The following is a 14,267-nucleotide window of genomic DNA, read 5'->3' on the forward strand; positions in this document are numbered from 1 at the left end:
CCGAGAATGGCTTCTGCAGCTCCCTCTCCCTCGCGAGGGTTCTAGGGCTCCGCTCACCTGTGGCCCCTGTAAGAGGCCTGGATGCGAATGGCGGCGCTCTGGACCTGGGGGTCGTTGATATCCAGAGTACATCCCGGAGGCGGGGCGGCTGGTTTTTTGGCAGGAGCTGCTTTGGACATCTGGGGAGCGGACAACATAAAAGGGGGTTCCCGGTTGAGACGGAAGACCAGACCTGCTGCGCTTACCGACCTGATCAGAACATCCCAGGCCATGGGAGGGTCTGGGGCTTCTCTGGGCATCAGACTCACCTCGAAGGGGTTGACTTCAGACTTGGCTGGGTTGCAGGCGGCACAGAGCCGTCTAGATGGGAGGAGAGGGGTGCGGGCAGGTGCTCAGCCCCGGCCCCCGTTTTATACATCACTGCCCTCCTTGCCTTGTTTGGCATGGCCCCCCCGGGGCCCCAGCCCCCACTCTCTGACCCAAGAGGACTCCTTATTTAGCCTCAGGATGCCTGGGATGCTAGCTCAGCCACGGGGCAGGCCCAAGGGGGGAAATCTGAGTGGCTCTGGGGTGCACTGCATGTCAGCGCCTGGACAGCTGGGCAACTGGACACAGCTCTGTCCCCTGCCAGGGCAGGGGGTATCCATCCCACTCCTGGGAGGACCAGCCACGGCCCCTAGCTGACAAGAATCAGCTCACTGCTGGGGCAGCTTTACATTTAAGTTGGTCTCTGACATTTCCAGCTAAGGGGGTGCAAGTTTGCTGGGTGGGGGGGTGACCCTGGATGAAGCCAGAGTAGCCTCAGGCTTCATGGCGCATACAGCCAATCAGGGCAGGGCCACGTGGGCGTCAGAACCAATCTGGAAGCATTTGACTTTTTCCCTCCACTCCCACACCCACCCTAGGAGTCTAGGGTTGTCATTTCCTCACTGTGCCCCCTGGTGGTAAACTGAGATAAATTGAGAAAGTTTTTTGAGAAGACGGTCCGCACCATGCCGCCCCCACACTTTACTCCCCTTGATGTGATGTGGTAGCGTCTGGCTCGACTGCACTGTCCCTGGATGCTGATTGCCCACCCCTAAGTCTGCCCGCCCCTTTCAGGGGCATACACTGGCACGAAGAGCATCAGACCATCTGGGGTGAAGGGGCCCAGCTCACTCCTCTGGCATTTGCCTGGGGTCCACACTGCCTGGGCCAGGCAACCAGCTAAAATCATCACTTCCATTCTTGGCAACTCCCCACTGAGGTGTGGAGCCCTGTCACCTTTTGATCAGAGCAGTTTTGACACAGCTCTGCTGACATAAATTACCTCGGCTCCTCCAGGTTTGGAACAAGCAGTTCACATGCCATTTCCAATGGAGATGGGAAGGGAGCTCGAGATCAGAGGGGGGACGGGAGAGGAATTTTACCATTTATCAAGATATGAGTTCAGGCACCTGATTTTTATAAGTAGATACTTGTCGTATGTAGGGATTGGAGAGTCTCGCAGACAAACTGTATATCTTCATCGCTGAAATGACAGGTGGGCAAGGCATCTTTCTGGTCCCTTCCAGCTGGCTTTAACACCCTGCTATTTTATGCTGATGGGGCTTGCCTCTTCCCTGGGGTACTGAGGAGTGGGAGAGGCTTGTCCAGGATGGAGCTGTTTGAGCTGGAGCCCAGGGGCCCTAACCTCAGTCAGCAGCGCCGGTGCCAGCTCTGTTCATGGTCAGAGGCCTTGTTCCTCTCACTCTGCCAAGGACAGTTTTCAAGGTGGAAGGCAAACAGCCACCCTGGTACAAGGAGGCCAAGTGCCCCTCACCCCTGCCATCTCCGGGCAGGGCAGCTTAGTTCTAGGACCCAGTTACTATCCTGTGGTGTTGCAGGGCAGTGGCTAGTCAGGTGCCTTACAACTCAGACCTCCCTTCCTTGCCATGGGGACAGAGGTGTCCCTCGGCCCTAAGAAAATACTGGACACACTGACTAGAGGACTCGCAGTCTGTCCTCCTTGTGCTCAGATCTGCCCTTCCCCACTGATGGCGAGGTGCTCAGGCCTCTCCTGGGATTTTTTGGCCCGTTTTCTTTTCTCTATTTTATAGATCATAGTTTATTTTATTTTTAATTTATTTTTAGAGGTTTTTGCCTTAGGGCATATGTACTTGCCAGAGAGAGACAGACAGACAGACACAGTGAGAGGGAAAGTGAGAAATCACCCTCCAGGGGGATTGGCCATGCCACCATCCCTTCTCCTCCATTCTCCTCCCAGGATCTTGAGCACGCACTCACACACACACGCAGCGTGATTCTCATCACCAGGTTCAGGATTCGAACTGTGGTTGGCTTTGCGGAACTCAAGCGACGTAACCACTACGCCACTTGCTGGGCCCAGTTTATTTTAACACCCATCATGCCATGAATTCATAGGGAATAGTTTCCAGAAGCTCAGGCCCCTTTCCATTGGTTCTCACAAAGTGTTCTTCTCTGGGTGGAGCAGGCTGGCGCTTCATTTGAACCCAGGTACCTTTCTGTTTGGCTTCCTTCTTTTTCTGGTCATTTTCCTTCACACGTTCTAGGAAGCTATCTCTGCTCTTAGAATGCTTACTATGCTCAATACGCACATTAATTCTCTTGGCAAGAATCTTGCCCTTAACTTGTTTGTTCACAACAATGCCAACAGCATGCTGGGTAACATTGTAGACTCTTCCAGTTTTGCCCTGGTAACATTTGTGGGGTATTCCTTTTTTAATGTTACCCATTCTCTTGATGTCTACAATAACACTCTTCTTGTAGATTCTCATGTATGTTGCCAAAGGAACCACTCCATGTTTTCCAAAAGGCCTAGGGAACATATATTGGTGTCTCCCCTCTTCCCCTTTGTGTTTGTCATTTTGGTGAATTACTGGAAGCTGGCAGTTCCAGCCAAAAGGCTCTATCTCTCTCTCTCTCTCTTTAAAGTTTGTTATAGGGTTCCTACGTTTTTTAGAGAGAGACAAAGAAAATGAGAAATCACAGCCCATGGGGGATGGCCATGCCGCAATCCCTTGTGTTCCATTCTCCTCAGGATTTTGGGCATGCACACACACGTGCTTGCTGTGTGTTTTAACTCTCTGGGTCCAGGACTCAAACCATCCCATCGGCCACGCTGACCTCCATGCCACCTGCTGGCCCCAGCCTCTCCTGGCCCCTGCAGCAGCTCTTCATCCACCTGCTCCTGCTCACCCACCATCAGGGTGGCACCTGCTCTGCCTCAGGGGTCAGGTCCAGAGCTGGGACGTCTTCTGGACTGAGAAGGCTGCGATGGGATGGGGTGTGCACTGTCCCATTCTAGAGCCCAGCATCCCCCAGGTCGAGATGAGGGAACATGCAACAAGTTGTAAGGGCTACCAGTCTGGTGAGGCGGTGGTGGGGACTCAGAGGGCCTGCCAGCACTCCTGAACCTATGGGAGGGCGGGTGGCAGCGCCCCCCCCCCACACACACACACAGGAATCAGGAAAGGTGAGGGTCTAGAGTGCTGGAGGAGGTGGAAGGCCCCATGGTGCTGGCTGGTATACCTCTGAATGTGCAGAAAAGGCTGAATCCTCTATCTCATGGCTCTGGCCTCATGCCCCCCCGCCCCCCATAGACCACACATAGTCCCTGCTGCTTGCTGTTTTTATTTTCCTTGTGACAGACAGACAGACAGCTGCACAGACAGCTGGATGGCCGGGGTGGGGGAGAGGGTCAGGACAACACAGGCAGTAAGGACTGGATGGAAGGAAAAACGTCATAAAAGTCAATAAATAAATAAATATGAACGGGAACAAGGGTGAAGGCAATGAAGGGGCGGTGGGGACACCCTTGGGCCAGCATAGCGTGCCCAGAGCTGCATCCACTAGGACCGAAGGAGAGAACCAGCTTGAGTGACAGCATTCTCCCCATTCTCTGGGGATGCCGGCAGCTGGCCCCTCCCCTCGCCCTCTCACCCCCGCCCATGTCCTCTTTTCTCTCCTTCCCCCCTCACTGCCTCTTCTCACATCCAAGGTCCAGGTCCCTGTGGTGCCCTGGCACTGCCTGGTATCCTGTCCCTGCTTCGCCGACACTCACTCCCAGCCCGCTGCCTCAATGCCCTGGGCTCCTTCTACGTCTTCTCTAGACATTCGCACGCTCCCTCCTGGTTCTCCCTGAGATGCACTGTCCCCTCCACGCCCAGAACCTTCCTAGCGTCTCCCCCCAACCCTCGGCTTCTTTTCCTCTTCACTTCCCCATTCCCTTCTTGCCCATCTTCCTGTTCCCACCCCTGCCCAGCCTGGCCACAGGTGTCCTGCTCTGGATCTGGCCGGGGTGGCATCAGGCTGGGGTTCTGGGCCTCTGTGCCAGCAGGTCCATGAGGTAATAGCCCGGCCAGGTGTTGCTGCTGGTGGTATCCAAAGCCCCAGGCCCGCTCAGCTCAGTGTGGGCCCTGGAATGTCCCCCGCATCCGTGGGGACCCCGAGTGGAAGCCCAAGGCCAGGCTGTGGTCCATGCTGCTAGGGGCTGCCAGGGTAGGAGCGGAGCAGCACCTTGTGGCGGGTGGCGGCCTCGGCCCTGCGGCGCCTCTGCTCACCCAGGAACTCCTTGAGCCGGTTGGTGGTAAAGGTGAGTGTCTTTCATCAGGTAGCGGTCCTGCAGCCATGGGTGGGCCAGGCAGTCCTGCAGGGAGGGCCGGCTCCTGCCAGGCCGAGCAGGGACCGTAAACCTAAAGGAAGGACTCCCGGTCCTCCCACAGACCCCACCCCTGGCCTGGATCTACCGCTACACCTACGATTTTGGGCAACTCCCAGGCTCAGTTTCCTAATCTCTAGAATGGGGATGGTGATTCTGCCTCTCATAGGGTGATGTGCTTTTAAAAGGTGTGTGTGTGTGTATTATACACACACACATTTATATATTATATATTATTTTAATATATAATACATAAAAATTACACATTTATGTATTATATAGAAATATATATTATGTATACTTTTATTTATTATTATTTTGTTTGCTATAGGGTATGTACACTCACCAGAGAGTGACAGGAGAGAGTGAGAAAAAGTGAGAAAGCAAGCTGCCAGGTGCAAGACTCGAACTGCAGTCAACCATGTGGGAGTCCAGTACCTTAACCGCCACACCACCTGCTGGCCCTGGGCTATATGCTTTTAATGGTAGGCAGTATGACTGCTTAGCAGAAGTAGCAGCAACTATAGATTATTAGGGGCAAGGGAAAGTTGGGGGATCCCTGGCACAGGCTGGGTCAGGGCAGTCTTAGGCCTGGAGCAGGCATTATAGGAGAGGGGTGTGCAGGTATGGGGCCCACTCACCAGGGATGTACTGAGAGGACCTTTCGCAAGAAGAGGGTGGCACTCTGGGATGTGTTGGGGTACAGCTGGAAGGCATCAAAGCGGCCCCCCACAATCCGAGCCTCTGTTTCCTGGGGGTCTGGCTCATAGAACGGGGAGCGTCCACTGAGCCTGTTGTGGAGGACAGGTCAGTTGACACCTGAAGACTGAGGGCCCACTCCCAGGCCTGGAGGACATTAGTGTAGAAGGTTCTGAGGAGCGCAGTGCTATCCTGCCCCCGGTGTGGGGGTGGGAGAGTGTGGGCAGATGGCACTGGGGTGGGGCCAAGGTACTCACATGATGTAGGTGAGCACACCGGCTCCCCAGATGTCCGTGGCAGAGCCAATGGGTTCTCCCTTCACCATCTCAGGAGCTGACAGGAAACAAACACCAAGCTGACCCACCCCACTTCCTGGTGGCAGGGGAGCAGAAGAACACGGGACCTCAGAGGGGTGAGGAGCAGGACAATGTCCAGGTCACTAGACCATGAGTAGGGCCAGAGCAGCTGGCCCTGGAAGCCAGCGGGCAAGACAGACGTGGGGTGGTAGACCCCCTGAAGAGGGGAATGAACCTAGGCACTGAGCGGTGGGGGTCCCCAGAATCCAGAGGAGCTCAGAACCAGGGTCACTAGCTCCCATGGATCAACGCTGAGGTAGGGCTCCCATTCAGACAGCATGGCGGACGTCAGGACTAAGAGCATGAAGTCTGCCTAACTGGTGTAACCGCAGGCCTGCCCCTTCTAGTTAGTGGACCCTGGGCGATTGACCAGCCTGCCTGACTCTCCACTGCCTCCTGCAGAGCGCTGCTTACGGGTAACTTTAAGGAACAGAGATGACAAACATCAGGCATTAACAGGTAAGTGGTAGCTGGGTTCCTGTATTCATATAAAGCTGTCATTGATTTTCCTGGGGTTGGTTGGTTGGTTTTTGAGAGGTTTTTGCTATAGGGCAGTAAAGCAAGAAATCACTCCAGGGGGATGGCCATACCACAATCCCTTCTCCATTCTCCTCTTGGGATCTTGGGCACGCAAGCACATGCGCTCGTGGCCCACGCAAGCACGTGCGCTCAGCAGGAGTAAAAGCCACTGGATCCAGGACTCGAACTGCGGCTGACTACATGGGAGTCCAGCGACAAAGCCAACTGCTGGTCCCTGTTTGTTTTTATCTCTGGCAAACCCTGCCTGGACCATTTATAACAGTGTGACTGGACAATGGTTTAACCTCGGCGTTTCCTCATCTGTAAAAGGGGCTAATAGGCCAAATCCCAGGGCTATTGTAAAGATCAACCGAGTGACAAATCTAAGGACTCGGTGGTTACTTGCACACAGTAAGGACAATAACCGGCACATATGTGGGGAAAGTGGAGTGAGGCCTGGCTGTGCCTGCCTAGGGGTTACCCAACTGCCCCCTCTGGCTGGCAGCCGGTCCCCTCACCCATGAACTCCAGTGTGCCCGTGCGGTGGCCAAGGGGCCGCAGTGCCTGGGGGTTGTAGGGCTGGGCACTGCCGAAGTCCACAATCTTGAGGGCGTTGTCGGGTGCTAGCAGTAGGTTGTCCGGCTTGATGTCCAGGTGTAACACGTGGCGGCCATGGAGGTAGTCCAGGCCCTGTAGCAGCTGCACCACGTAGGTGGCCACGTCATCTTCGGAATACCGGAACCTGGGTGCAGGAGGTGGGGGCAGGGCAGCTGATGTCCCAGTCCAGCCCCATCCCCCTCCAGCTCCCCGGGGTGCCCCACTACCTGTCGCTGAGCCCACAGAGGAGTTCCCGGTTGCCACAGCTCTCGGCAATGAGCACGAGGTACCGAGGGGTGATATAGGCCTCGTGCAGGCACATGAGCCGTTCGTGGTGCAGCGTCCGCAGCACTTCGTATTCCTGGAGGACGCGCCGCTTGCCCTCAGCCGCATAGGGCACAATCTTGGCCACGAACGTTCGCCCCGTGGCATTCTCCCGACATGCTCGTACGACACCAAATCGGCCCCTGTGTGTGTGGGGGGGGACACCACAGGCTCAGAGATGAGGAGACACTTTTGTGGTGAGAGCTAAAGGAGGAAGCAGAAACCACGGGGGCAAGAATGCAGGGATTCGGGACCTACAGATGGCGTACTGGTTATATCACTGGACTCCCACATGGCCAACCACGGTTTGATTCCTGGACCTGATGGTTTGAAACTCATGCCAGGTAGGTGTGCACACGTACCCAAAATCCCGAAAGGAGAATGGAGGAGGAGGAATTGAAGCATGGCCATCCCCCCAGCCCCGGGGGGGGGGGTGATGTATTGCTTTCTGTCTCTGTGTCCCTCTCTGTCTCTCTGGCTAGCTCACATACACTACAGAAAAATCTCTCAAAAATAAATGCAGTGGTTCCAGGGTGAGCTCCTGCATTTAATCCTAGGAATGTGGGTGCAAACCCCAGCTCTGCCACTCGCTGGATCTCCACCTTAGGCGAATTCCAGAACTTCTCTAACCTCAGTTTCCCCACTGAGAAATGGATGATGATAATGCAGTGTCCCCTTCTCAGAAAGCTTAAATAAGATCATAAGGCTGTTAAACTATTTGGGCTGGTTTTAGTTCTTTAGCAGAGTGCCTGGTACTCTTGAACTCAATCATTTTAAGGATCCACATCTCAACACCTGCCCCGCAACCAGCCATCTGCCCTTCTCTCCACACCCCTGTGTTCCCTACATCCAACCCACTCCCTGTTTGTCCTCCTTCCCTTCCCCGGCCTGCTTGCCTCGCCTTCTCCTCCAGGAAGGTGTAGGGTTTCTGAGGGGGGCCCTGTCGAAGACTGGTGCCCTCTGGCTTCGGAGAGGTGGGGCGGCCACCCCCAGGGGAGCTGACCACTTCTGGGCTGAGGCTCCGCACAGTCACCTTGGTGGGCTCGGGAGGGGGCTCAGGGGCTGGGGGCTCAGGGGCTGGTGGTGGGGACACAAAGGAAGTCACCATATACAGGGGAGTAGAGGAAGACACTGGTTTAGCCCCTTGAGGGGTAGAGGCTGGGGCTGGGGTCTCCGTGTCGGGGAAGAAAGATGTGGGTTCACTTGGAGTGATCTGTGCACTGGCTGGGGTGGGCTCAGCTGGCCGGGTGGCCTGCAGAGCCCTGTGCTTTCGTGGAGGGGTTTGGGGTGGTGGACCCACAGCCTTGAGTGAGGACAAGGCCTGGCTGGGGGGCATGGAGGAAGATGAGGGGCTAAGAGCAGCTGACTGGGGGGCCGATGGGGCAGGAGCTGGGGGCAGGGCCTGTGAGGTAGGAGAGTCAGGGGGCGGGGCCCTGATTGGGCCTGAGGTAATAGGGGAGGCTTGGTGAGCAGCGGGTGGCGAAACTGAAGAATCTAAGAGAACACAAAGAAAATCATCACCGTGGTGCTCTGGGGGCAAAGCCAGGGTACTCACAGGCAGGGGCCGACCCTGGGCTTAGGGTCTTCTCCCTTCTCCCAGCCCCACCAACCTTGCGTGCTTCTGACGAAGACCTTCTCAGAAGGATTGCTGAAGGGCCCCTGCCCGGCCCGATTGGCACAGGCCACACGGAACCTCACGGTCATGCCGACTGGCAGGTGGGTCACATTGTAGTAACAGTCGGGGATGCCTGAGCTCACTGGGTGCCAGACAGACTCCCCTGCAGACAGTGGGAGGAGCGGGGCAGGGGCTGAGGCCACAGAAGGTGTGGCCCAAGCTCCCAGTGTCATCTGTGAAGAACCCTGGCAGGGGCCTCTGCCCATGGAGGCTGGTTGCCTTCCCAGACTCCTCTGCCTTCCACCTGCTACCCGCTTCCCTGCGGTCCTGCCTTGTTGCTCACCGTCCACCCGCCGCTCCAGTGTGTAGGTACAAGGTGCCCGGCTGTCTCCTGGCTTCCACAGCACCAGCGCTGTGTCCTGGTAGGTCTGGGGGACCTCGGGAGGAGCTAACTTTCCTGGGACACCTGGCAAGAGGGGAGTCCCAGTGAGCCCTGTGCCCTGCGACGGGCCCCACTGCCCTGCTCCCCCATCCCTCCCTCACTACCCCCCTCAGGTCCTGCCCAGACTCACGGGCCACGGCCACAGTGCAGGAGCTGGTGATGCTGCCTAGGACGTTGGTGGCCGAGCACTCGTAGAGCCCAGCATGCCGTTTGCCCGCCCGGGGGATGCTGAGCAGCTGCCGTCCATCCTTGCAGGACACGATGATCACGGAGGGCTCTGACCGCAGGGACTGCTTGTCTGAGTGGGGAGGAGCAGGAGCAGCTGCTGAGTGGTCCCCCTCCCCTGCCCCCGCCCTGGTACCTCCTGAACCGTGCTCACCTTCAGGCCTAGCCTCCTCCAACCCCTCTGAGATGTAACCTCACCTTTCATCCAGGAGATGCGGGGTGCAGGGCAGGCCGCTGGCAGACAAAGCAGGGTGGCTGCCTCCCCCTCCAGCAGCACCTGGTCCTTGAGTTTGATGTGGAAGACTGGGGGGAAGTCTGGGAGGAGAGCAAAGACATCCACCTGTGTGTGGGGACCCTGGTGCTGTCTGTGGGGACCGCCCCACTTACCACTGAAGGAGGGAAGGATGCGCACGAGTGCTGGTGCTGCCTGCGGGGAGTGGAGCAAAAGGTTGTCTCTTCCCAGCCAGGTGAAGAAGTGGGACCCCATGCCATGTCTTTGAGAGTTTTCTTTGGGGCAAACATGGCTTTTCCCAGGCCCTCGCTGTGTGTACAGCTGTCCTGTCCTTGCACTATTACGGATGCTTGGCACCTGCCTGACGTGTAAGTCCCTTACAGCAGGGCCTGGCACCAAGGAAGTGCTCTCTAAGCACGTGTCAAATAAAGTAATAACAAACAAATATTGAAAAACCATGGTGGGACCAACAGATGGTGTAATGGCTACGTTGCTGGATTCCCATGTAGTCGACCGCCGTTTGAGTCCCAGACCCGGTGGCTTAAACTCATACCGAGCACATGTGCATGCGTGCCCAAGAGGGGAATAGAGAAGAGATTGCAGCATGGCCATCCCCCCTGGGGGGTGATTTCTCACTTTCTGTCTCTCTCTTCTCTGTCTTTTTGGAGAGTTCATGTGCTCTATAGCAAAAACCTCTCTCAAAAAAAAAAAAAAGGAAAAACACCATGGTTCAGATCCTGCAAGAGTCACTCCCTCTGGGTACCATCGGGCAAGTGAGGGAGGAAGAGGCCGATGCCAGTGACCTGAGCTGAGATGGCACTGAGCACAGAATGTCTGGGCACCACGTGCAGTCTCAAGACACCCAAAGTCTAGGCAGACCGTGGGCAGACCTCGAGGTGTGCTAGCCTCTCTGCTCCTCTTTCCACGTGGGGCCTGGGCATGGGTCCCAAACCTCTACATACTCCTTCAGGTCAACTCCATGGTGGGAGTTCGTGAAGGGCTGAGAGTCAATGTCTGCATGACCATGGCCAAGTCTTTTACTTTCCCAGAAGCTCCATGTTATGTCTGTCAATTGAAGAAAATAATCATACCAAGCTCTAAGGGTTGCTGTGACAATTAAAAGAGGTAGGTAAAGTGCTTAGCATGTGCCTGGCATGGAAGTGCTCAGAAATAGTAGCTTCTAGGGAACCAGCAGTTAGCATAATGGCTATGTCACTGGACTCCCACGTAGTCGACCATGGTTCGCATCCCGGACCCGGTGGCTTAAAACTCACACTGGGCGCATGTGCGTGTGTGTCCAAGATCCCGAGAGGAGAATGGAGGAGAAGGGATTGTGGTGTGGCCATCCCCCCTGGGGGGTGATTTCTCACTTTCTGTCTCTCTCTTCTCTGTCTGTCTGGCGAGCGCACGTACCCTATAGGGAAAAAACCTCTCAAAAAAAAAAAAAAAAAAGAAATAGTAGCATCTATTGTTATTATTATCTCATTAATGTGCCCAGCAGAGAAGCCAGGGGCGGACACCTGAGAAAGTGGCCACCACGCAGAGCAGAGAGGCTGCCTTCACGCTGCCTTGGAACTGCCATGGCAGGGCTGGGGATGGGGCCAGGGTCTTTGCTCCCTGCTAAGAGCCCTTCAGACTGTGGCTCCTTAGCGCCATGAGGACTTGAGTTTAGGATCCCTGGAAGTGTCCTCTCAGAAGAATCCTCATCTAGTCCTGGCCATCAGGTAGGGGCAGGAGGCTCCACGACCCCTGGGAGCCCCAGCTCTTGCCTGTCTGAAGATCTAGGGGGAATGGTGGTGGGAGTGAGCTGGGCAGGAGAGGGCTACTCAGTAGCAGTGGGTGATCGGGACAGCAGGGTGTCTGCCCTTCCTGTTCTACCCCACTGTTGCCAAGGAGAGGTCCCACAGCAAGGCTCCAATACCGTAAAGTGGACACAGTTTCATCAATGGTTGTGTCAGACCAAGAGAGGTGCTGGGGAGAGGGAGAGAGAGGGAGGCCAGAAGCAGAGGTGAAAGTGACCTGGGTCCAGTCCTGCCAGCCCCAGTCCCTCAGGGCCAGCCCTAATAGCAGAGGTAAGGGGACACTGCCTCGGCAGGAAATCAGCCGCACAAGCAAAACTGAGCTGGGAGGGAGGCCCCAGGCGGGAAGGGATCAGCTGTCCTGGCCTGTGCTGGCTGCTCTCTCCCTGTCCCCTCCTTCTCCTCCTCCCCCACCCCCAGCTGGCCTTCACTCCCTCCACTTAGCTCACTCAGCTCCACTGCCCTGACCAAGGCTGGACACCATGCCCCCAAGCCCAGCCCCAAGCCCAGCCGAGGCAAGACTGGAAGCACTGAGTTTAGCAGGAAATGGAAGGACAGAACTGATGGTTGTGAGAACTCCAGCACAGCCTGCCTGGGCAGTCTGGAAAAGCTGGCCTCCTGAAGGCTGTGCCTGAGGTCCCACCCTTTCCAGGTGAGGGACCTGATGAACCCAGGGGGAGAGCGCCTCCCTCCCTACAGGCCCTGGACACTGCCCAGGAAACAGATGAGGGAATGCCCCATATCTCCCTCCCCCCAGCAAAGGACCCAAAAGGCTGCTTTTCCACGCAGAAGAGCCTTCTGTGAGGAAAGAGGGGACACCGAGGGCGACATACAGAGGGCAGATGGAGATCTGGAGGCCCAGCCCAGACTGTGGTCTTCTAGGCTGGAGGGCAGTGGACATCTCTGGCTACACACTCAAGCACACACCTGAAAGGGGTGGAGGCAGGGGCTCCCTATCGCAAGCTCCTTCAAAACTAACCCCAGGGGCGGGAACCAGCAGTTAGCGTAATGGCTATGTCGCTGGACTCCCACGTAGTCGACCGTGGTTCGTGTCCCGGACCCGGTGGCTTAAAACTCACGCCGGGCGCGTGTGCGTGCGTGCCCAAGATCCCGAGAGGAGAATGGAGGAGAAGGGATTGCGGCGTGACCATCCCCCCTGGGGGGTGATTTCTCGCTTTCTGTCTCTATGTCTCTCTCTGTCTGTCTGGCGAGCGCACGCGCCCTACAGTGAAAATCTCTCAAAAAAAAAAAAAAAACCAAAAAAACAAAAAACTAACCCCAGGGGCGAGTTGGTGGCACAGCAGTGAAGTGCAGCTTTCTGAGAGGCTGGCTCACATGGGAAGGTTCTAGATCACATCAGGAGCCCTCCCTGAGTACACAGGAACACGTGTGCCCATGATTCAGGGCTGGCTGAAGCTGGGTGTGGATCAAGGTGTAAAGACTCTGTAAGGGTGCTGTCTCTCTGTCTTTCATGAAGAAACAAAAGTAAACTTAACAAAAACTACACCCCGTTACAGTAATCTAGCGTCTCCCACAAGGAAGAAGGCCAGCCAGTGGTGTGGTGGTCGGGGCAACTCAAGTCCCAGACCCAGCAGCTTGAAAAACACACTGGTACATATGCATGTGTACCCCAAATCCTGAGAGGAAACTAGAGGAGAAAGGACTGTGGAGTGACCATGCCCCCTTTCTCTCTCATGCTCTCTCTAGTGAGCACATGTGCCCTGTAGCAAAAAACAAACAGGGGCTGGCAGGCGGCGTGGCGATTAAGGTACTAGGCTCCCACATGGCCAACTGTAGTTTGAGTCCCAGACTTGGCAGCTTGCTCTCTCTCTTTCTTTCTGTCTCTCTCTGGTCAAATTAAAACATAATAAAACAATCATTTAAAAGTAAACAAATGAAGGAAAGCACCCACCATAAGTCTGTTACCCCACAACCATGTTTGGGACCTGGTGCTCCACTTACCAGCTCTGCGGACTTGGACAAACTACTTACTTAGCACCACTAAGCCTGTCTCCTCACCTGTAAAACAGCCAGTGATGATAATAATTGTTCCTAAACAAGGTTGCAGGACTGAATGAGGCAGCGCTTGTAGATGCTTGTCTTTGCTAATTAATGGCAGCTGTTCTGTCATTGTAATTGTTTTGCTCACTCTAGGCCCCTCCCGCAGCCCAGGATCCTCAAGGTGGCCCATCTACTTCCCAGGATGGCTGCTCCAGAGGGGCAGGTACTCACCCAGGAGGCTTTTATTACCTGACTCGCTGGGCACGTACTGGTGGCCCAAGTCCTCCTGGATGCTGCCGGAGAGGTTTGGCTGTGACAACCCCTTGTCCTTTCGCAGCCGTGAGAAGCCCCACCGCAGTCGGCTTCGGCTTTCCCCAGGAGCTGCAAAGACTCAGGCCATGAGCGCCTGCCTAGCCAGGCCAGAAGCTCCCAACACCCTGCCATCCTCAGTCCAGAGAAGGGGGAAAGAGCATCTAGCAGCCCCAGCCCGCCCTGCTCTCATTCCAGTCTCTTTCTCTCAGCCAGACTCCCTTCCAACACTGCCTCTCACTCGGCTCCAGCACCTCTTCAGCCTTCCTGCAGGGTGCCCCAGTGCTCTTCTTCCAGAACCTCTCTCCATGCACCCCTTGCCTCTGCTCCTGCCCCTATCCCTCCTCACCAGATGAGCCAGATGTGGCACTGGCCTCGGAGCCCAGAGACTCGGCGGAAGGCGTGGTGGCACCGGTCTGGGCGGCCAGCTGATTGTGCGGGAGGCCCAGGCGCCGCAGACTCTCGCCCTCCGACGTGGCCCGGCGCAGC

At 56.1% G+C, this 14,267-nt stretch overlaps 2 protein-coding genes across 2 annotated transcripts in view; both read right to left on the bottom strand.

The window, feature by feature from the left end:
• Nucleotides 1–875, bottom strand: part of SPEGNB (SPEG neighbor) — a 2,843-nt gene extending 1,968 nt beyond the window's left edge. Inside the window, exon 1 of the mRNA XM_006168616.2 lies at nucleotides 58–875. Coding sequence (XP_006168678.1) covers nucleotides 58–299 — 242 coding nt within the window. The 5' untranslated portion in view covers nucleotides 300–875. The remainder of the gene's footprint in view (nucleotides 1–57) is intronic.
• A 2,744-nt stretch (nucleotides 876–3,619) lies between these two features.
• SPEG (striated muscle enriched protein kinase) overlaps nucleotides 3,620–14,267 on the bottom strand; it is a 68,022-nt gene continuing 57,374 nt past the window's right edge. The window contains 13 exon segments of the mRNA XM_006168670.3: nucleotides 3,620–4,603; nucleotides 4,605–4,667; nucleotides 5,302–5,451; nucleotides 5,617–5,692; nucleotides 6,753–6,976; nucleotides 7,059–7,298; nucleotides 8,052–8,649; nucleotides 8,766–8,933; nucleotides 9,114–9,236; nucleotides 9,343–9,510; nucleotides 9,636–9,752; nucleotides 13,719–13,850; nucleotides 14,128–14,267. Of these exon segments, the coding sequence (XP_006168732.2) occupies nucleotides 4,486–4,603; nucleotides 4,605–4,667; nucleotides 5,302–5,451; nucleotides 5,617–5,692; nucleotides 6,753–6,976; nucleotides 7,059–7,298; nucleotides 8,052–8,649; nucleotides 8,766–8,933; nucleotides 9,114–9,236; nucleotides 9,343–9,510; nucleotides 9,636–9,752; nucleotides 13,719–13,850; nucleotides 14,128–14,267 (2,317 nt within the window). The 3' untranslated portion in view covers nucleotides 3,620–4,485.

This window comes from Tupaia chinensis, unplaced genomic scaffold, assembly GCF_000334495.1.
Source record: "Tupaia chinensis unplaced genomic scaffold, TupChi_1.0 Scaffold145907_1, whole genome shotgun sequence".
NCBI classification, from domain to species: Eukaryota; Metazoa; Chordata; class Mammalia; order Scandentia; family Tupaiidae; genus Tupaia; species Tupaia belangeri.